Source organism: Argiope bruennichi, chromosome 10 (genome assembly GCF_947563725.1).
Source record: "Argiope bruennichi chromosome 10, qqArgBrue1.1, whole genome shotgun sequence".
NCBI classification, from domain to species: domain Eukaryota; kingdom Metazoa; phylum Arthropoda; class Arachnida; order Araneae; family Araneidae; genus Argiope; species Argiope bruennichi.
Window position 1 is genome coordinate 82612115 of NC_079160.1, and position 23950 is coordinate 82636064.

Below are 23950 nucleotides of genomic sequence, written 5' to 3' on the forward strand. Positions count from 1 at the left end.
CTGATTTATAATGCAGTGATATTAATATTATGAATTTTATTTCTTTTCTGAAACTCAGTATGAGATGGTGTCATTCTTATGAAATCAAAAATTAATTAAATTAAATGATTGACAGATAATTTAATCGTAAAAGTATTATAATCGTGCATTGTTTACAAATACATAAAAATACATAGCACATCAGAAAATTTGGAAAATTTAATTGCAAAATTCCATTTTTGCGAAAATGAAATACGGCTGGTTAATAAGTCTAAAAAGTAGTGTATAATTGCAAAGGCTACCCGAAAATTATTATTTTTGCTCGCATTTCCATATAACGCTATTTGACAACTAGACAAAAATATAAACTTGAAGATCAAAGCCTGAACTAGTAATAGAGAAAGGTAATTTATAATAAGATAGAAAATAATGTAAGAAAAAGAAAATTGCAAACATATTTTCACCGTTTAGATATACTTCTTTGTATAAGTTTTGCTTGTGTACCACAATTTAAATCCTCATCGAAAACTACCCACAGGTTTGACCTGATATCATATATTACCTAACATTTCATAGAAATCTACAGTGAGTACAGTATAATAGTAATGAGGTACCAAATTTTTTTTTTAAATTATCATAAAATTATCTTGATACTAGACTATAGACGAAGCTCCAATATGGTTTTCTAGAACTCTAGGAAGACTAAAACGTAGAATCTCATCAAGTTCTTCAGATTCAATTTTTTATCGATTACATTTCTTTTTCTTTGCATTGCATTTTACATTTGAAAAGAAATGAAGAATCAATATTTGGTATTTTATCCTTCATACTGGAATAACAATTTTAAGAACGAACTTATTAGAATCTTTTTTGTTTCAAAAAATTTCCGTAAGCATACTTCATTATTTTTCCTCAGACTTTGAGAAGAAAAATTAAACTTAACTAATAGCTCGTTACTAGGAAATAAAAATATACGCATCTGATAAAAAAAAAATTCTTTTATTTCCGGCAAATTTTTTAATGAAAGAAATCATTTGTTTGTGGCTTGTTTGATTTCCACTATATTCTAGCAAACGATCCGCTTCTGTTACCATAACAACACAGCAATGCCATATTTGAATCAATGATACATTATAATTAATGAACTTTTGCTTTAAGAGATGAATGAGGAAAAAAACGTATTTTCGTAAATCTGAATGCAGTGATGTCCACATGTATTATTTAAACAATGGATGCAACAGGAAAATTCCGAGCAACAGATAGTAATAGATGTAGGAAAAGTCAGTGTATTTTAATTATTCATAAAAATGTTTTTTTATAAATATTTAAAATTGCTTATGTGCTTAGAATGACGCACTTTTAGTAAAATATTAAAAATTTCAACTCTCAAACAGTATGCTTTTATTTTTAAAAAGAGCAAAATTTTGCTTGGCAAAAAGATTGTGAGAAACATTTAATTATTTGATTATTGAAGTTCAATTCTAGAAAGATTCTAATTAAATTACTTAGGAAATGGTAATAGGTATTTATTTGATATAGAGTCAATAACAAGCTTGAATACATGAAAATTTTAATTACTCTATGTGTAAGCGTATTTAATATTCTAATTGTGTTCCAGCACTTATCGTCTAAATCAGCTAGTCTAAATCGTTAGGCATGTACAGGGTGTCTTCATAAGATATGCAGCCATTAATACTTACAGATTCGGATCGAACACGTCAAGACGAGTATTTTGATGTATAGCATGGGGGTTCCCCGAATATAGCTTCATAGTCTAATTAAGGTGTGAAGCTTGGGGCATGAAAACTTCAAGAAATGTGGAAAAAAAATAACTAAGTGAAAATCAATGTTTATTGAGAACTTTCAATACAATAGATTTTTGAAATGCTGGCAGTTCGAACAAATGACATGATGAAGTCTGGAGTAAAAGTTCGCAACTGTTTTTTGCAAAACAGCTGTCCCAATTTCCTTGCCCTCGGTTTTAATTGCAGCTCTCAAGCCGTCCAATGTTGAGGTCTGTGTGAGATACACTGTATCTTTCAGATTTCTCCTTCAAAAATTCGCAACGGTTAAGATCCGGCGAATAAGATAGCCACTCTATACCATTGTCTGTTCTCATAACGCAATTCAACCCGATCAGTCTATCGTGAAAATGTTTCGCTAAGAGATAGAAGTTTTGCTGAGTACGGTGAGGTCCAGCACCTACTTACACAAATCAATATCGCTTATCTTGTTTACGCCATGCAAGAATGGGATGAGACCATTATTCAAGACGTCAAAATAAGTTTCACTGGTGACATTTTCGATAAAAAAAAACTGGACCAATGACTTCTTCAGCAGATAACGCACATCAAACTGTGAGTTTAAGTGGGTGTAGTGGCCGAACTATTGCATGATCAAGATTTTCAGTGGCCCCAAACCTCCTGATTTGTTTGTTAACCATATCCGTGGAAGTGGAAATGCGCCTCGTCACTGAACCAGATCCGATTAAAATCAATTTCGCCACATTCAACCTGATTAATCATCGTTCCTGCAAAATCAAATCTCCTTAAACCATCCACATTGATCAATGGTGATTGATTTGAATTTTGTAAGGGAACAGAGCCGCATAAGAATTTGATATTCACTTACTGATGCGACTTTCCTATCACTGATTGCCACAAATTTCCATAATCACTTAGGGAAGCTTCCATGATGTGCAATCGTCGTATGTATCTGATTCGTAACTAACATTCTTCATGTAATTGGACTATGACTAGACTTAGACTTCCTAGACTAGACCATGTATTTCATGACACACGCTTCACACCTTAATCAGACTATGACGCTATATTCGGGGAACCCGCATGCTATACATCAAAATACATGACGTGTTCGATCCGAATCTGTAAAAATTAGACGCTGCATACCTTGTGCGACGCCCTGTATTTCCAATACAAAAGGCGATATAAAAGATTGTATTTTATGCTGTATGAAACAATCAATGCCACACTGAAAAATTATAGAATATACATTTTTATGCTGTGTATGGCTTCGATTAATCCTATTTAGAAAAAAAAAATAACACCAAGTAAACCGAAAAACCTAATATAATCGAAAAATTTAGTAAAAATAATAATTTTTTTCGGAATAGAGAACCCTATGCTCTTTTGTGCATGCGTCAAGATACGTTTAATTAGTCCAAAAAGAGAAAAGGAAGAAAGGGGATTTTGGCATTTAGCAAAAGGGTAAATTCAGATTAGTTGCGGAATTAGGAATCGCAATAGCTGCTCCTCTTCCTCTTTCAACATGCTATCCCTTAGCGAAGTATAATCATCGAAAAGTACTAGTTTCAGGATCCTGAAACAAGCAGTAGATTAGTTTTGATCTTAGAAATGTAAAAACGTTTTTGTTTAAAACATTATTGTGTCAAAATTAATTCTATAAATATAATTAATAGGATTCAATAGTGTTACCGCCTTGTTGGCGCATTTTGTAAGGAATGTAGCAAACCTACGCTGACTTGGCTTCAGCGATAAAATTATTGTAACCCTGCTGACATGGGGTCAGTTTGAAAAACAGTTTCGTACTGAGGAGTTCGTTGCGGGGTCGTTGCACCTCGATGAAATAAAAAGTTGGCTTTCAAATTGTCGTTTGATTTTTAAAAGAATACAGCCCACTTATTAAAAAAAATTGAATGAACCAGCTTAACTTATGGTAAATTCGTACCATAAAATTTTGGTCCGTCGAGCCGGAGTTTGAATTTTAATTAAATTTCGATTTGAATAGTAAATAATAATGGAGAAAGACATTACTTCGTTAAATAGGACTCGTGGTGGAATCAAGGCGCAAATAACTAGACTATTAGCGTCAATAAAGGATCAGCAGTTAGAGGATGTTGAAATAGAAGAAATTGAAGTCAAGTTGGATAAAGAGCGTAAATTAAATCAACAGTTTGAACCTTTAAGACAAGACTACTACAAAGTTGTGAAAAGAGATGAAGATTTAGTGGAAATTGAAAATAGCTTCGAGGATATCGACTCGGATCTCCTAAAATTGGAGGTAAGCTTGAAAAAACTTTTTAATAATTGCATGCATGAAAATGGGAATGCAAAAATTAATAAATCTAATGATGTTAATATCAAGCTGCCAGAAATCCCATTACCAAAATTTTCGGGTAATTTTGAGGAATGGAACATTTTTAAAGCTCAATTTGATTCGTTAATTTCTTCTAACAAACAGCTTTCAGAGTCGCAAAAGCTTTATTATTTACAATCATGCTTAGTTGGAAGTGCGGCTCGGATGATATCGAATGACGATACATTTCATTCCTTATTGAAAGCTTTGGAAGACAGATTTGATAATAAAAGACTTATTGTTAATACTCACATTAATGAAATATTTTCGATTGAAAAGTTGCACAATGAAAGTGCCAAAGATTTAAGATCATTAGTTGATCAATTACATAAACATTTAAGAGCTCTAAAATTATTGGATTTAGATTTGGATAAACTAAGTGAAGCTATGTTGATTAATATTATTATGCAGAAATTGGATAAAGAATCGCGTAAACAATTTGAAATGACTTTGACGTCAAATGAGCTAACTGATGGGGAAACCTTCATAAAATTTATTGAAAAAAGATGTCAAATTTTAGAAAATTTGCAAAGTAATATCGTTCAACCACCAAAATCGAAATTTATTTCCCAAAGTTCTAAACCACGTACTTTAGTAACAAAGGTAAATGACACTTCATCAAAGTGTCCTGTTTGTCGTCTACCAGCAAATCATCCTATCTATAAATGCAAAGGTTTTCTTGATTTAAATGCTGTGGAACGTTTTAATATGGTTAAGAAACTCTCTCTGTGTGTGTTGTGCTTAAAACCAGGGCACAAATTAGCCTTTTGTCGCCAATCTAAGTACTTGTGTAACAGCTGCAATGGTAATCATAATTATCTCTTGCACAGACATTGCAAACCTTCGAGCGAAGGAGAAAATGTTACTCATTCCGAAGCAATTCCTTCGGAGCCGAGGACTGATTTCTCCCCCAAAGATGTGACCTTGGCCGATTCACAGCGTACTTCCTCTGCCTGCTTACTTATAAAAAATAAAAGCGTTCTACTTCCAACTGCAATAGTACTTATTCAAAATATTTATGGCCACTTCTCGAGGGCTAGAGTAATACTAGATAGTGCTTCTCAGGCAAATTTTGTAACAAAGCAGTTTGCTGACAATGCGAATTTGCGAAAACAAAAAATAAATACATCGGTTTCTGGATTGGGAGGAATTTCTACTTCGATTGAATACGAGGCTGTTGCTAATATCGCCAATTCTAATGGGTCTTTCTGTTTATCACAAACCTTTTTTGTAATAGATAAAATTACGGATATGGTTCCGGCAACAAATGTTAATTTAGAGAATTTAGAAATTCCACAGGTTATGCTTGGTGATCCGGAATTTACACGGAGTTCCAAAATCGATGCCCTTTTGGGTGCTGAAACCTTCTTTGAAATTGTTAAGGGTGAACAAATACGTTCATCTCTAAATTCATTAATATTTCAAAATACTGTATTTGGTTATGTCGCTGGTGGCTATGTAAATACAAACAATCAGGAGCCATCTACTAATTTATGTACTTTAGTTTCTCGAAATGAAAATATAGAAAAAGTAATCAAAAAATTCTGGTTAGTGGAAAATATTAGTGAAGAAAATACTATTCTTAGTAGTGAAGAAGAGTTTTGCGAGGCTCATTTTAAAGAAACCCACACCAGAAATAAGGATGGTCGATTCGTAGTTAAAATGCCGATGAAAGAAGGTTTTTTGGGTGATTCTAAAGCCTTAGCCAACGTTAGACTTAACCAAACAGTTAAGCGATTGCATAAGAATCCCATGATGAAAAATTTATATAAGGAATTTATTGCAGAATATGAAAGTTTGGGTCATATGGAAAAAGTGAATAATGACCTTTGTGAAGGATCTTATTATTTGCCGCATCATGGAGTTTATAAACCTGAAAACTCAACCACAAAATTAAGGGTTGTATTTAATGCCAGTGCCCCTAGTACATCGGGACAAAGTTTAAATGATTTGCTTCTTGCCGGTGCAGTGAAAGAAAATATTTTTGAAATAATGACTAGATTTAGGACTTATAAATACGCATTTACGGCAGATATTAAGAAGATGTACCGTCAAATATTAATTGATGAATCACAGAGAAATCTGCTAAAAATATTATGGAAGGATAATATGAATGAGTCTCCAACTACTTATCACCTTAACACTGTCACTTACGGCACAAAATCGGCTCCATTTTTGGCCATTCGTTGTTTGAAGCAACTCGCTTTGGATGAAGCGAAAAAATTTCCGTTAGCTTCACAAGTTACACTAACAGATGTGTATATGGACGATTTCGTCTCGGGTGCTACTACTTTAGAAGCAGCCCAGGAATTACAAAGGCAGTTGATACAAATGCTGCAAACTTGTGGCATGGAGCTTCATAAATGGACTTCAAATTCCACTGAACTCATAAATAATAGCTCTGAGGAAACTAACCAACAATATTTTCTCGTTGATCGACATTCTTCAATAAAAGCTTTGGGTCTGAATTGGCAACCAAAAGAAGATTATTTTCTCTTTAAGGTAAACTTAAAGATCAAGCTTTTCTACACTAAAAGAGACGTGTTGTCAGTTATCGCTCGTTTGTATGATCCATTAGGTCTCGTTGGTCCTGTTATCACAAAGGCCAAAATTTTCATGCAAAAATTATGGATCCAACAATTGAACTGGGAAGATACTCTCCCTCAGTCAATTCAGCCAGAATGGTCGAATTTTGTGACATCTTTGAAAGTAATTGAAAATCTCAAAGTTCCTAGACATATCTTGACAGAATCTTATGAAAGAACTGTTATAGTAGGTTATGCTGATGCTTCTGAAGCTGCTTTCGGAGCGGTAGTTTACATGAAATCTATTATGGAAGATGGCACAGCTGTTAATAAACTTATTGCCAGTAAATCAAGAGTTGCTCCCATTAAAGTCATTTCGATCCCTCGTTTGGAGTTGTCAGCGTGTCTCCTTCTGTCGCAGTTGATAGAAGGAATTCGTCCTTCTCTTCAGATGCTAATCAGTGAAACAATCTGTTACACCGATTCAACAATTGCACTTGCCTGGATAAAGACACCTCCATATAAACTAAAAACTTTTGTCGCTACTCGAGTATCAAAGATACAAACTCTCACAGAAAACTTCCAGTGGAAACATATTTCTTCCCAACTGAATCCTGCTGATGTAATATCTAGAGGTTTGAACCCTCATGAACTCTTAACCAACGACTTATGGTGGCGTGGTCCTGACTATTTACTGGATTCTAAAAATTATTCTAGTGTTGAACTTGATGAGTCTGCAATTTCAGATGAACAATATCTGACTGAACTGAAATCACAGTCAAACATTAGTTTATCTTCTGTAAATAATATTTCATTTCTTGAGGATTTTTTAGCCATAAGTAATGACTATGTAAAATTAAATCGTGTATTTAGTTTTATTTGCAGGTTTTTATTCAATATTAAGAATAAAACAAAAATTACCGGTCCAATCACAAATAGTGGATTGGAAAGAGCAAAAAGGAAATTAATGGAGATTATTCAGGTAAGTGAATTTTATAAAGAGATAAAGGCCCTAAAAAACAGAGTAACTTTGAAGAAGGGTCCTATAAGTCATTTAAATGCTTTTTTAGATGCAGACAATTTGTTAAGAGTAGGTGGTAGATTGGTTCATGCAGATGTTAGTTATAATCATAAACATCAGATAATACTGCCTAAAAAGCACAAAATTACCACTCTAATTTTCCAGTATTATCACTTAAGGAACTTTTACGCAGGACCTCAATCACTATTACATTTTGTTCGGCAAGAATTTTGGCCCATTGGAGGCAAAAATATCGCAAGAAAGGTTGTGCACAACTGTATAACTTGTTTTAGGTGCAAACCTACTCCCTTAGACCAATTAATGGGGAATTTATCTCCAGAGCGAGTAAATCCCAACCCTGTATTTTCTAACACAGGTGTAGACTTTTGCGGTCCATTTTTCATAAGGTACAAAAATCAAAGAAAGGGTAATTTACATAAGGTGTATGTAGCTATTTTCGTTTGCCTAGTTACTAAGGCTATACATCTTGAAATAGTTTTTGACTTGACATCACAAGCATTTATTGCTTGCTTGAAAAGATTCTTCTCACGTCGAGGGAAATGCTCAACTTTATTTAGTGATAATAGTAAAACCTTTATAGGAGCCAACAAAGAATTGAAAAAACTCGCTTCACTTGTTAATTTTCCTGATGAAAATTTATCAAGGTTTTTGGCAATGGAAAATATCTCCTGGAAATTTCTTCCCCCTCGGGCCCCTAATTTCGGAGGACTCTGGGAGTCTGGAGTTAAGTCCTTCAAGCATCATCTAAAAAGAACTGTTGCTGATGCAAAATTATTTTATGAGGAGTTTTTAACTGTTATTACTCAAATAGAAGGCATCCTAAACTCAAGACCTATCTCACCTTTATCTTCCGATGCTTCGGATTTAGAACCATTAACTCCAGGCCATTTTTTAATAGGCAGGCCCATAAATTCTATCCCAGAGCCTTCAGTAATAAATGAACTAGACAGTAAATTAACCCGTTGGCAAAGACTGACAAAAATAGTAGAACAAATCTGGAAACGCTGGTCGATTGACTATCTAAATCATTTGCAAGACCGAAAAAAATGGCGATTTTCAAAAAATAATATTAAGGAAAATGATATGGTTATACTAAAGGAGGATAACCTTCCACCTTTTAAATGGTGTCTTGGAAGAATAAGCCAAGTTATTCCCGGACAGGACGGCACAATTCGTGTTGTAATTGTCAAAACTAAAAATGGTCATTTTAAAAGACCAATATCTAAAATTTGCCTCCTACCCATTCAGACTTGATTTTCTAATTTGTACATAAAAAAACTGTATATTATTCTGTACATATTCAAATGTTTATTTTCTATTTTTACATATTTAATTGTACATTCATGCTTTATACTTATTTATATTTCTATGTCTTTTTTTGTTATATATATTTTCATGTTTGAAATCGAAGAAAAAAAAAATTGTTGTATATTGTGGATTATAACTTTGAATCCTGAATTGTAACTTGTGTTGCATAAACACGCAACGCGGGGCGGAATGTTACCGCCTTGTTGGCGCATTTTGTAAGGAATGTAGCAAACCTACGCTGACTTGGCTTCAGCGATAAAATTATTGTAACCCTGCTGACATGGGGTCAGTTTGAAAAACAGTTTCGTACTGAGGAGTTCGTTGCGGGGTCGTTGCACCTCGATGAAATAAAAAGTTGGCTTTCAAATTGTCGTTTGATTTTTAAAAGAATACAGTCCACTTATTAAAAAATTGAATGAACCAGCTTAACTTATGGTAAATTCGTACCAAATAGTATATGAAGTGCAAACACGAAAATTATGTACGTGATAAAATTATAAAATTTAGGCAAGGCCGTAAACACCGTGAATGCACAAATATTTAATTTCTGAGTTCGCATAGGAGCGGTTTGTGTTTAGTAATATAACGAGGATAAAAATTAATATGCATTTTGCACACCGTTTTTTGATTGATTGAAACCAAAATTTGGCACGGAACTAAACCTTTAGGGAGAAAATTATATACTAAATTTTATATATTTGGCACCGGCGTCCTTGCATAGGCGTAGTGCGTCTTCCCCGTGATCTGGGCGTCCCGAGTTCGAGTTCTGGTTTGGACATGGTTGTTCTTCCGTTGTTCTATCTGTGAGGTGTGTGAATGTGCCCCCCTGTAAAAAGGGGTTATGCAAGCGAATGAGTGATGCGTGAGTAGCTAAGTCGTACTCTTGGCCCTAGTTGGTGCTACTATAAAGATAAGTGACGCTCTCCCTCCGGCTTAAAATCGCTGTCTTCGAACAGCGGCCTTGTCAATGGCAAATGCCATAAGAAACAGCAACAAGAAATAACATATATTTGGCAGTTTATTTTCGAGTTACCGGTTTTACATGGACGCGAAAGTCCAGACTGAGAGAAGGTCAACCCTTTAACAAATTTGGTTAAAATTTTAATCTAAATTTATACTTAAATTTTAAAATTGTGTACTGAATTTCATTTATCAAAGTCACTGCATTGTCGAATTTTTAGGTTTAGATGCATCCGGAAATACGAATGTCATACAGCCAATCCCTTGAAATATTTGCTTAAAAATGGAATACGTATTGATATTTTAGATACTAAAAACATAAAACTAAATTGTATACCATCTAGCTATTTATATTTTGTAATTGTTCTTCTTTTGTATCCACTTCTTTTCGGATGGCGAGACAGAAAGATTATTGAGAATAAATATCGTTTAAAATAGGATAGAAATATAAAAAAGTGATGTGAAGATCATGTACCAAATTTCACTCTCCTAGCTGAAAACAGTTTGGAGTTATTGCGTTTACAAACAGAAAATATAATTTTTAAAATGTGTGTCTTTGACTCGGGGTGTTTCAAATCAGCATTACAAAAAACATAAACAATATTTTAAATTTATATTGAAATTATTTTTTCCAAACTGAGAATCATTTGCCAACGAGTAGTAAAATGATGATTAAAAATATATAAGTTTAAATAATAAATAAGTTTTTAAAAGATTTAATGAGTCAAAAATGAAAATTGTTGTGATTTGATACTTAAAGAAAGAGTGTAATTTTATATATAAATAATCTATATTTTTAATAAAAGCATAAAATAGATTGGAAAAACATCAATGAAACCAAAAAATGTCTGTTAAATGTCAAAAAAAAAAAAAAAAAAAAACTGGATTTTTTTTTTACTGGAAATAGTTATAAGGCAAAAACCTTCGAGTTTAATAATTTATCAGAATATTTGTTCAAAATTTTGCTAATAAATGAATATATTTCCTAATTCGTGAAATAAAAATGGAGCCCTATTTCTATCCAATATTTAAACATTAGGGTTCTGAAATATAATATGAAACTTTCACTTTTTTTCGCTATAGAACACTTTCAAATGAAAGGATTATTAATTCTCTAATTCAGCAACTGCAGAACATATTGAGAAATTATTATATCAAAAGTGAACAAAGGGTGTGCATTAGATTTTAATTTGTAATGCTTTCGTCAAGAAAATTCTGCCAAAATTTAGAATTTGAGTAAATTACATTTAAAGACGCAAAATGACACTGAAACATGCATTATACAATTATACAAATCTATATAACTTCCCAATGAACAAGTTTAGAAATAAAATTCAATCGGTTTTATGAAGAAATCTTTTCAGAAATTATGAATTATGAAAAAACTTTGGAGAATATATCTAATAAGTAAACATAACATATAATCAGTGTTTTCAAATCACTTTTGGTGTGACCAGCAAACATCACAATTTTGGTTTAAAAATTAGAATATGTGCATTATTATAATTCATATTACAAACCTAACCAATATTTCGTTATCATGTTATGACAGACAGAAATATTTTATTACTTATTATTACTTAATTTAGAATGGCATCATGGCTGATAAGCTAAAATATTTTTTTAGCTAGGAAAGACTGATGTGTCACTAAACTGAAATTATCTTTGAGATTTGAAATAAAGAAAAAGTAGACAATATATTCTAAACTTATATATATATATATATATATATATATATATATATATATATATATACCCTTGCCTTTTTTTTGCCTGTAAAACGTAGAAAAATGTTTAATATATGGACTTTACACCAGAAGTTCTGTAAGGAAGTCCGGCTGTTCGAATATAAGTTAACACGCTAATTACAAAACGAATAAGGCTAGATAGATAAAATTTGGAACAAAGATTTTTTTCAGTGTAGATATCTGACAAATCTTGAGCCAAATCCAAAAGGTGTTGACCGTCTGTCGGTCTGTACTTTCGCATGCATGTAATCGCGATCATTCAAAAACGCAATTGCTTAAATATATCAAACATGGTATGGGAGTTTGTGACTATAAGTACTGTTTTGAGTCAAAATTTTTTGTTCCAATCGGCCGAGAAAAACATGTCTAAAACAGAAATTCCATTTTTTAAACTTTTAATCGCATTCTAAGAATCAATACCGATAAAACTCGACAAGAATAACACAATAGATTCAATTAAATTACTAACTTCACGCCAAAGGTTAAAATTTCGCAACTATTGTACGCCAATGCCTTGCAAGGCATTTTATGGAATAACACTTTCATTAGACATATTGCGAGAAAGTTTTTTGGAGACCACTCCCCCCAGTTTAACAGTGTGTTAGGATATAAAGGCATATTTAACTAAATATGATTAATAATACTGCTGGATTTTATAAAAATTCTCTTTAGAGATTTTCCATCATCATTTTTATTGACCGAAACAACGTAACTTAATTTTTCCTAAATTTAAAGCAACATTTCAACTGGAAGTAGCTTTCAAATTTCTTATTTAGAAATTTGTCCTGAATCTTTAGAGTAAGACATAAAATAAAGTTTCAAACAATTTTTGAGCTGTTAAGTTTATCGATTTGAGACTATAGATTTTAACTAGAAAGTACGCAATAAAATTTTTTTTATTGATTTTCTCCTGTAGTCCACCATGAATGAATGCTGATTCTCTAAAATAAGCCCATTTAAATTAAATTTCTAAACACAATGCTTTCAGGCGATCGACTCTCTCATCATTCTAAAAAAGTCCATCTATCAAATAACGCTTTCAAAAGTAACAATTATTTGGCACTGTACATGAATTTTATGGAGACATTGCATTTGCACTGAGACTAAGTTAATCGCTTTTTTGGTAATCGTTCTTTGGATTTATGTGTCTTGTAAGACTGTCTAGACTCCTAATGAATAATTCATTTTAGAAGTTAGGGAAAAAAATGAATACAATGGGGGAAAATAAATATTTCCAATTAAATACACTGTTTCGAAGTTTCCTGATTTTAGGGAAACATGATAGATTACCTAGAATTTTTTTTAAGTGACAAGCTTTTGTTGTATTCAAGAAATGTCTTTTTGAAGAAATTATTTAAAAGTTGAAGGTAAAATAAGGGCTTAAAAAGAAAATTTTGATACAAAAAAAATTTCAAAAATGAAAGATTCTTAGAATTTCTTATTCGAAACTCAAAAACCAATCAAATATTAAGATTAAAATAATTCTATTGCTTTGACAAATGTATAAAATGAAATTTTCATTCGAAATCCAAGTTATTATTTATTATTTTCCATTCCAAACCCAAATTATTATTTATTATTAAGAATATTATAAATTGTTATACTTTATTTATATAATAAATTATTTTGATTTTTTTGTCCCTACAACATAGATATACACTTTAAAGTATTGTAAAATATAAGAACTTCAATACTGCAAAATGCAGACTTTTTTAATTTTACGATTTCTTTTATCTGATTTGATTTCTATTATGTTGAAAGTTTTCTGCTTCGAAAAATAGAATTTTGAAATCGATATTTACTAATTTTCCCATGCACAGCCTTCTAAAATGTATTACAATACAATTATATGCCCCAGATGGCAATGAAAAACCTGAAATTTCTAAACCTTATAACCATTTAAATTTCCATTAGTGTTCAAACATTGACTTTTCAAAGCATTAAGAGAACTTGAAGATTTTGATTTCTAGTAGATTCATAGTATTTCTAAAGTAAAAATTTAAGAAAAGATTATATAAAGTTAAGATTTAAAATATTTGTTTGTTGAAATAGTAATATTATAATACAAATTACAGAATATAATGTTCAGTATTAAAAGTGATATTGAATTACGAAATACATTACAGATTAGAAAACAAGAAAATAATAAAAATATAAACTAAAAAATAAGAAACATACAATTATCAATGTTTTAAAAATATGGGAAACAAATGTTTTCTTTCTTTTTTAAGTGTTCGAATATCAAAAAATAAATTAAAAAAGCATAGAAAGTTAAAGTCAGTTGGAAAACAATTAAACTAAATATCACACAAAAGAGATTGTTAAACATTTCAATATAGAGAAATTAAAATATGTTATAGAATTCCAATTTAATAAGGATAAATTGCGCGTGAACCTTACATTCATACAGATATTTGATTTCACCTATAGATTTTTATAAGCAACCATTTTCTGCTGATAAAATCGTATTTTTGTTTGTTCAAATTTCAAAGAATTCTTATTTTTGGCCGAACGGATTGGGGTTTTATTTCATGTTATCTGTTTGCCAACTAATCTGTTTGTTGCAAAATCATAAGCGATTTCCTTGGATTTAACATAAATATACTTAGAAGTAATGAGAAACGAGGTAATGTGTAAGGAATTTTATTTTTATGCTCCGTTTCAAAATGGCGGCTATTTTTAACATTCCATCATTTAGTTTCTCATTTTTGTGCTTGTGTGTGTCTACTTTCCATGGAGACTGATTTTAATATATTAACAAATTATTTATGAAGCTGCATTTATAGAATTTACAAATATTCATGGTGGATTTATTTACAGTTTACTTGTCATTTACAATGGCTTTGATTTAGCCGTTTAATGGCATGAGATAGAACCATTTTTTTGTCAAATTGCTTTAGCCATACACTGATTCCACATCAGTTGCTTTGCGAAATTTTTTAATCTTTGAAGAAATTTCAAATAGGCATCATCATTGTTCAAATATTCAGTAAAATAACAAATGAATTGAAAGTTAAAGACGCTGCTTGTTTGTCAAAAATTGATTTACAATAGAATTAAGGATTTTCAAGGCAAACCTAGATATGGTGCACATACTTGGGAAAGATTTGTTATTTGCTGAATGTCTCACTTAATTCTTAGGTTAAGTTATTCAAAAGTTTCACTCTTTTCTTATGAAAAATTATGGCTGTAAACATCTCTGAATAATGGTAAATTAATTATAGACATCTTGCTTATTATTATTCTATTTAAAATTAATATTATTATTCTATTTAAAATTAATATTATTATTCTATTTAATATAAAAAAGTGATAAAATGCATTTATGTGGTCTTCTTAAATATTCTTTTGATACGTTAAGTAAAAAAACCTAAGAAATATCCTTTTTTTTCATATTGGGGCTTATTGTTTGAAATTTGAATAATTAAATTTTTTTGACGAATTCTTATAGTAATTACTTTTAAGACTTCATCATTATAATTATTTTCTATATTCTTACTGCGTTTTCAAATGAAATTTGACAATATTACATATAAATTTGCAATTTCGAGATTAATTTGGTTCCAAATGTCCCAAGAAATATTTTTTCTAAATAGTTACTTATTGTCTGGAATTTGAATAATTAAATTTTCTTGACAAATTCTTATAGTAATTTTTTTTCTAGATTTCATATTTATAATTATTTTTAATCTTTATTTTTTGTGTTTGTTTCTTTCGGTGAAACTTGACAATATCACGAATAAATTACCAATCTCGAGATGGATTTGATTCCAAATGTCAAATCTGATTTGATCTCTGCTTTGTTTTTATAGTACGCAGAAAACTAAAAAAAGTGTTTACTCCTAAATTTTCTCATATGCTTAGGAAATCTAACAACAATTATCTTCTGTATTATCTGAGCTTACAATGGATCTGGGGCCTGCAGAAAGGGGGGTAGCAGATCACTTACAGTCACGGCAATCCCCAAAAAAGAGTGACCCTCTTCCTTAATTTTCCATGAATAGTGACGCATTTAATGTTCCATAATATAATGAAGAGAACCAAATATGTATCTTCAACTTCTTTCTTTCAAATAATTTGATATAATTTTGACATAAATCAATAATTTTAGCTGTGCACGCAAATCCATTCTATTTATTTTTGTTGAGTTATCACTTTCATATGCACATGAATATTTTGCCCAATAAGTGATGACCAATTTTGCAGATTTGGCCCAAAATTAATGTACGTCTATAATTATGATAATAAATGAATGTACAAAATTTCATATGAATACGTTTTCATGTTTTTCTGGAAATCTACAGCATTAATGTATACGTATTGTTACGAACCTGTGATGCTACTTCCCAGCATAGTTGGTTCCATAGGAGGTCCCAGAGCTTGGAGACAAACTTGGCGACCATTTGGCGACTTGGCAACGAATTTGGCGACTTTGGCGCCAAAATAGATTATACCCGAAACATCGAGAATTTTCCCGTTCCGTCCACTAGGAAGGGAGATACGCCTCGAACGTTCCTGATTGGTTGAGAGGCTTCTAGCCCCGCCTCCTAAGACCTATAGAAGGAAGCAGCCGCAGCTGTTGGTTGGTGGCGAACCAGTGGTGAATTGAGTAGTCGGAAGCGACAGAGAAGAGTGGTCGTGGACCAGTGGAGTCGTCGTAGTCGGAACCGACGGTAAAGAACTTGCCTTCCAGAGATAAGAGGAGCAGTGACGGAGTGAAGCTAGTGCTGAACTAAGCTGTGTGCTACTGGCTGTAGTAGAGTCTGTTGTATGCTGCACGTCTCGGCTGAAGATAATCGTCTTCTGTGCTGTATATAGTTGTCGTCTTTGTGCTGTCCTGTGTGTCTTCGTGTAAATTGTTTTATTTTCTACTGCCGCTAGGTGATTGAGCGTTCTTCACACCATATAACTTCCACTATCCAAACGAACCCCGATAAATTTCATAACAGAATCAAATGTGGTCCTACTAACTCAATATCTGTTTAAGTCATAAAGCCAACAAACAAACGGACAGAAATAAATCATTCCAAAAATGGGATTTACGGACTCATGGATATCGGAAATGTAAAGATTCCTCAAAATCTCGGCATAAATAATTGATAATTGTTTTTCTATTTTTATATTTAGAAAACAAGAAAGTAAAAAAGTGGCAATATATTCCAGGTTCATAGGTTTTCAGCTCGGAAGCTTTTATTAGATTGCATTAACAAACCGAAATCTAACCAATAAAATATATATCAAAGAATTTATAGATTTAGCAACCCAGACGGGAGAACGAAGACAAAGAACATGAACTAAATACCACCGCAAGTAAAACTTCCTAAACAAAAGGGGAGGAGTTTTTTTTCTTTTCCGCCATCAACAAACTCCCTTATCTTTGATTTATCCGACAGTCTGAGACTTTTTACTTCTAGACGCCATTCTACTTTATATTTTTCTTCAATCAGAAAAGAAACTTCAGACTATTTAACGTTGGGATCAGTAAACAAAACGCCGTTCCTCCTCAGTCAACGGCTGAAAATTGACTGGAAATCCATCTAAATGAAAAGTTGCGCAGTCATCGATCATGTTCTATCTAAGTTTAGAATAGAATCTATTTTTGTTCAGACATATTTAGTGATTCAGATGCAGGGTCTTTTGCACATTGAGCAACTTCTGCTCCTAACGTTAAGAATTTCTTTGTATGGTTTTATTTTTTTGTAGGTTTATAGTAATCATTTGTTTTTAACTTTACATTTTGTTACTTTGACTTTTATATCCTGATTCTATTTTATATTATACTTTCTTCGGTTTTATAACTCGAGTTCTGACATTAAACCATATAAATAATGTTTAATTTAATTATTTTACTTATATTAAATATACAATTAGGAAGCATTTTAATCGTAAAAAAATTCAAATTGAGATTTTTACGAATTTACACATTTAGGGGGCTCTATGTCGGGTAAACACATTTTTGGAGATATATCTGCTTGTCTCTGAATTTCATTATTAAATCCGCTTTGAGTTGGGCGATTGAAATTTGGAATGTATATTTTACATCTCATTAAAAGCTTCTATCAAATTTAGAATGAAATTTATTGAGAGAAAATCGTCTGTACAGATGTTTAAATACAAGTAAACACGATAAGTACAAAATTAGTTACAAAATTAGACCTAGATAGAAAACAGTAAACAGTCAAAAGTATAGATTAATATTAAATTTTCTTCTAAATTGGTCCATCTGTAGATATTTACATTTGCATGCATGTAACTGCAGTAACTAACACTTTAGATGCATGAAATTTGTTATGTCACTTTTCGTAACAAATATAGTTCTTTGCGAAATTTTGATTTTAATCCATTTCAAATAGTCTCCAAAATGCATACTTGGTTTTCAACGCTATACGACAAAACACTAAGCACTCTGAATACTAGGTACAAGACTCTGAAAATAAGCAGCTAGTGTGATTTCCACAAAGCTTTCTCGCCCACCTTCTACAAGGAACGCTTTGCATGGCACTCATGTACAATAGTTGCGAAATATTAACTTTTGTTGAGATTTTTTTTTACTGAATTTTTCATGTGATCTTTGTCGAGATCTTTATCATTTTTTGTGGAGATTAATCGCTAGTATGTGATTAATAGTATCTGAAAATCGAATTTTTGTTTTAGATGGATCGTTTTTCCCGAAAGTTGAAAAAAAATTTCCGATTGAAACGAAAATTTCATGAGAAACTCAAATGCACACAAAATACAATACGAAAGCTGATATATTTAAATCAATGAATTTTTGAATTATGATGTTTACATATTTCTGAGCGTGAAGATCGACAGACGGTCAGACACTTTTTAGATATGGTTGAGAGGTATCTACGCTATAGATGTGTGTGTGTTGTGACTTATGGCATTTTACAAGCTCGCTGACAGTTATCCGTTAGCGATTTTAGCCTTAGGAGTGTCTCTTGTATTTTCAGCAACTCCAACTAGGGCCAAGAGTAAGACTTAGCTACTCACATGTCACAACCCTTTTTAAGGGGCGGACTTCATTCATGCATTTCATTCACTCATCCACATATCGCAATTTAGACCTGAATCAGAGATCCAGTACCCCGAGTGGTATTACTCTCGACATGGAGGACTTTGTGACCACGACAGATTTATACGTGTGCCAGCCACCACACACACGGAGAGTCCTTGGCCGGCGGAGTTCAAACTCGCAACTCAAGGGAATGCCACAGATGTGAAACCTATATATATCGTTCTTCAATTTGTAGCTACCGTATTAATTTATATTATAGCTGGATACATGGATATCTTCCTAGTGGATTTTGCTCAGAATTTGATAGAAATCTACAAATTTAATGTAAATACCATATAACAAATTTCATGCAACTTGTTAAAAGTGTTTGTGAAACATCTTTGTCACAGATAGGTAGACAGACGGATAGACAAACAGTCATATGCCCAAAATTGTGGATTTTGGATTCAGAGTGGTCTGAAACATGGAGATCATCAGAATCTCGAGTTTGAAGTTTTTGACGGTTACAATAGTTTTCCCATACTTCATATACGAGAAAGTAAACATCTATGCATATGTGCATTTCAGGTATTGAAGAAAGTTTCCAATTAGTTAATTAGTTTTTCATGATAGACACATCCCATTATTCCATTATAGCATACACAGACAGAATATTAACGCATTGTTATTACTCAAAAATTTGCCCAAAATGTAAAATCTGCGTGATGGCACTATGCAAGAGGTATCTGACAAGTGCATGCCTTCTGTTCATGCAGTGTAACATCGCGAATGTTAATAACAGTTGTTTTGTCTGTTACGTGTCTGTTGCGTCGTATGGATTGAACTTTTTATAACACATTGAAAGCTTACTGACATCATAAGGGTAAATATTTCCTCAACATTGTCATTCACTTTCCTGTTTGAGATTATAAACTCCTAATGAGAACTGAAGTTCTATAAACTGAACAATTAAAATTTAAATTGAAACTTTATAAAATTGCGACAAAAATATTTACATGTTTAGTCATTGTGATTCACATTCTAGACACTGCGACTAAAACCTTGGTTTCTGTTCGAAGAACGCCAGGAACAAATAAACTTTTCGTTCAGGCCAGATCATTTATCAGCGACTGACACAATAAATTCCTTTCGGGAAATCTCAGTCATCGATAATTAATAGTATCCTTCTCTAACGTAAGTCACCGGTGAAGGAATATATATATATATATATATTGTAAAGGTAGCATCAATTACCGGTGACGAATGATCTGCTTTTTTTGTTCAATTCGAGCAATCGCTATTGAATGGAAATGTATAATTTAAAAAAAATTTCTATTAAAAATTTAAATACTTTCGATATTATATAAGAAGGTACTTAAATATTACTTATTCTCTCCCCAATAATTTTTAGTGAAGAATTAAACTGAACTGGAATAGAAACCACAGAGAGTTGATTGAAGAAAAAATATATCTAAGCGAATACAATGAATAACCCATAAGAAATGTAACAAAGTATTTTATATAGTTTTATCTCAACCTTCCATGTATCAGGAACCATAAGTATATCCATAAAATAGAATAGAGTCGTTTAAACGGAAATGATTCAAAGCCAAACTTTGAATGAACATAATTTAAATAAATTGATTTAAAAACCCTATTAAATAGCTTGTTATAATATTTAAAATGCAACTAAAGGTACAAAAACTCTATTTGACAGTTAATCTTCATGGCAATGTCATTTTTATCTGAGGAAAAACGATAACTCCAATTAGTCATATAATTAGAATGCTTCTAATGGAATAAAACGTTTTCAATTAAAAAAAAAAACAAATAACATATAAATATGGTAGCATATTCCAGAAAAGACCTTTCCTTTCCAAAGAAAATCTCCAAACAAATTCGAGGGAAAAAGACATTCATTATTAATTTTAAAAGTTTTAAACCCATGTCTTTCAAGACAATTTTTTTATCCATCCCTCTTTTATTCTAATCCATGCATCAGAAAAGAAAGAAAGCGAAAATTACAAAAGCAATTAACTTTCAATCTTTCTTAACCTTAACACCTCTCCATGCCCCTGCGACTATAATCTTAAAGATTATTTAAACAGTTGGGTGGACATGGAGAGTGAGAATTACAGATGGCTAAGCTAATGATGTGGAGGTAATGGTGATTGGGCTGATGATGTGGAGCTGATGTTGGCTGAGTTGTAGTTGGCTGAGTTAAAGATTTTTAGGCTGCAGTGGGTTGCATTGGAATAGGCGAGCTGAATTCGGTTAGACTGGTGAGGAGCTGACTTGGCTGGGTTAGAGCAGGAATGGTTGGTTTTAGGTTGGGTTGGAGCAGGGATGTCATGGGCTATGCAGGACTGAATGGAGTTGTCTGAGCTTGAGGATGCGCTGCGTTGGTGGTTGGAGTTTCCGGGCCTGGGTGGAAGTCTTGTCGTGCAGGTGGTGAGATGGGTTTTCCGATGTTATAGGAGTGGCGGTGAGTATCTGAACAGCTGTGACTCTTCATGCAGGAATTGAACCATTTTTCTGATCTTGGCCCTACTGAGAGAGTTATCTGCTACCCTGGAGAACCAGGCCTGTTGAAGGTTAGCTGATGGTTTCGTTAGGTGATAAGATGTAGTTAAAATGCATTCTGTTGCGTAGTGGAGTGGTGACCCCACTTCGCCGCAGGTGCAGTAAGGTTCGTTTGTTAAATTGAACCTTTTTAAGTAGGTGGGAAATGTGCCATGGCCTGTGAAGAAGAGAATTTCTTCCCCTCTCCAGGGCGTAAGTTGTTGAGTGGCTTTTGGAAGAAGCTGGTAGATGAGTCTTCCAGTTTCTCCATTGTCGCATTCCGTTTGCCACTTTTCCAACATGGTTCGCCTTAGACTGGACTTTATGAATGAAATTAGGTATGGTTCGGGCTGGATAGGGCTGTCTGAATCGGCAGCTTGTTAATCTTTCTTAACCAGATGACATTAAATAATCACGATGGATCACTTTAATTCCTTTCGACTATGCGAAAAAAAATTAATAGGTATAAACTCTCCAGGCTCCCGAAAGTAGTCTAATCTGCTATATGTCTGGTTTCTCAGATCAAAACTTTGTAGATAAAGATCAGTCTGATTGATCTGCAGAATAGAATAATTAATTTTGATCAAACTAAGGATTTTTTTTTTCATTTGTTCGTGTCACTGAGACTTTCAATTTTTCGAAAAGAAATATAGATTGGATTTTCTTTTTTTTTAATCTAAAATTTTTTCAAAAACTTTTGCCTAAAATTTGGGATTGTCGGAAACAAGGACTTAACCGGAACCAGCTTTGACTGAAAAGAACTTTCCCTTCTTGCCACCAGGGATTTGTTTACTTCCTCTCTTTTTGGCGGTAAACCAACGGACGCGTTTCTGTATTCTCTTCTAATTTGTAAACATATTCTTAATCATGTAACATATAATCAAGTAGCTATTAAATAATCTTCTTCTTAAAGATAAGTTCCCCGTATCAATGAAGTCATAATCACTAAACCTGCCACTAATTAGAAATGTGAGATTTTCAGCTGTAACCAGATGGAGACAACCACATCAATATGTCAGCAAAGAGATTCCAACAAAACAATAAAGGTAAGCGATTTTACTTGCCTATAATTAAGAGATTGTTCGTGTTGGAATAGGGATTTCATTTTGAATTGTTAGAAAAGGATTTGTCTCCCCTTTCTGTCTTTGTAAATTAATATTGTTAGGAATCTGTCATTTTACTTCCCGGCACGTTAGTTCCATCACAAGATAGACCATTTTACGATCAGCTCTGCATTTGGATGATGCAAAAATATTTACGGATTTTGGTGATAAGACCAATCGGAGCTGAGATATGCTTGATTGCTCTAGAACCTTCTATCCCTGCTCCGGAAAATATAAAAGGCCGGAAGTCTAAGCTGAAGGCAATCGTCTATTAGTATAGAGTCGCTTAGCGAGTCAACGGAAATGAGTTGGAACAGTCCAGCGAAGTTCACGCGTTGAGTGGAACTCAAGGGATTGGTGAATTGAGTGATATGCCGAATCTTTGAGTTTATTACAGATACAGCCTCGAGTCGTGTGTAGAGTAGCTAGTTGTAAACTAGTGATTTGGCAGTTGGATAGAACAAAAGGGAGGAGACAGTGGAAAATTTGCACATAGATTCCTTCCTCCTGCTGAGTTCTATCTGACGGCTTCGTGTAATGTGGTTGTTGTTTATTACCGATTACTATTAGTGAGCTGCTGTCTGTTTTAAATGTGCTACTGAGATTGCTTGTATTCGTCTTGGTTGTATTTTATCGTCTGTATATTCATGCATTCGTGTTAATAAACGTCGTTATCTGTTATTGGCGCCTATTGATTGTGTTACACAATACACCCATTGTAAGTGAACCCGTTGATTTTACAGACGTAGTGGAGGAAGTCCGAAACAATGTGCTATTCTAACGAAGCAGATACAAAATTGTGCTTTGAATCATTTTTTGACCTAAATAACTTTCGACTTATCAAAATTTTATTAAAATATATAATAATCATATTTTTATTGATTTTCAGTTTATCTATGCTGTATCCTAAAGACTCACATCCGGTTTATGGAATAAAATTTGACTATGGCGACATCATTTTCTTTAACCTTAAGAGCCATAGTCTCATAAATATTTTCCTGGCATCTTTGGCCCATATTTTTATTAATCATCTGTTGTTATTGTTTCTTATGGCACTTGCCATGGACAAGTCCGCTGTTACAGACTGTGATTTTAAGCCGGCGGGGGAGCGTCTCTTAATTGTTTAGTAGCGCCAACTAGGGCCAAGAGTACGACTTTGCTACTCACGTATCACTCATTCGCTTGCACAACCCCTTTTTACAGGAGGGCACATTCACGCATCTCACAAATAAAACAACGGAAGAAACCATGTCCAAACCGGGACTAGAATCCAGGACGCCCAGATTATGGGGAAGACGCGCTACCCCTATGCCAGACGTCGGCATACTGATTTCCAACTTAGGGAATAAAATATGTCCCTGGTCCTTTAGAATCAGTCTAATTTTCATTTTTATATTTAGTGCACGCAAATTCAAATATATGATTTAAATCTGAAACCTGATATAAACTTATGTTTATGTTCTCTCTGTGTGTCTGAAGATTATATTAATACAAGTACATCTTCATAAATTTTTATATCAGTGACAGGGCCTTCATGGAAGATTTCTTGCTTCCTTTCCGAAAATGAAACATTTGAGCTCTAATAATTTGGCACTTTTATTTTGAAA

General features: G+C 32.8%; 2 protein-coding genes across 2 annotated transcripts; both read left to right on the forward strand.

Annotated features, from left to right (window-relative positions):
- The first annotated feature begins 3756 nt into the window (after window positions 1-3756).
- LOC129987618 (uncharacterized) lies at window positions 3757-7924 on the forward strand. The gene is made up of 3 exons (XM_056095579.1): window positions 3757-4020; window positions 5395-7419; window positions 7835-7924. The coding sequence occupies exons 1-3, from the start codon at window positions 3757-3759 to the stop codon at window positions 7922-7924; spliced, it is 2379 nt and encodes a 792-aa protein (XP_055951554.1).
- A 38-nt stretch (window positions 7925-7962) lies between these two features.
- Window positions 7963-8916, forward strand: LOC129987619 (uncharacterized). The gene has a single exon (XM_056095580.1). The coding sequence runs from the start codon at window positions 7963-7965 to the stop codon at window positions 8914-8916; it is 954 nt and encodes a 317-aa protein (XP_055951555.1).
- The last annotated feature ends 15034 nt before the right edge of the window (window positions 8917-23950 follow it).

Coding starts and splice junctions, on each gene's coding strand:
- LOC129987619 (XM_056095580.1), top strand. CDS start 7,963: ATGGGGAATTTATCTCCAGAGCGAGTAAATCCCAACCCTGTATTTTCT.
- LOC129987618 (XM_056095579.1), top strand. CDS start 3,757: ATGGAGAAAGACATTACTTCGTTAAATAGGACTCGTGGTGGAATCAAG. Junction 4,021..5,394: donor CGGATCTCCTAAAATTGGAG/GTAAGCTTGAAA, acceptor GAAATTCCACAG/GTTATGCTTGGTGATCCGGA. Junction 7,420..7,834: donor CAAACATTAGTTTATCTTCT/GTAAATAATATT, acceptor ACTTTTACGCAG/GACCTCAATCACTATTACAT.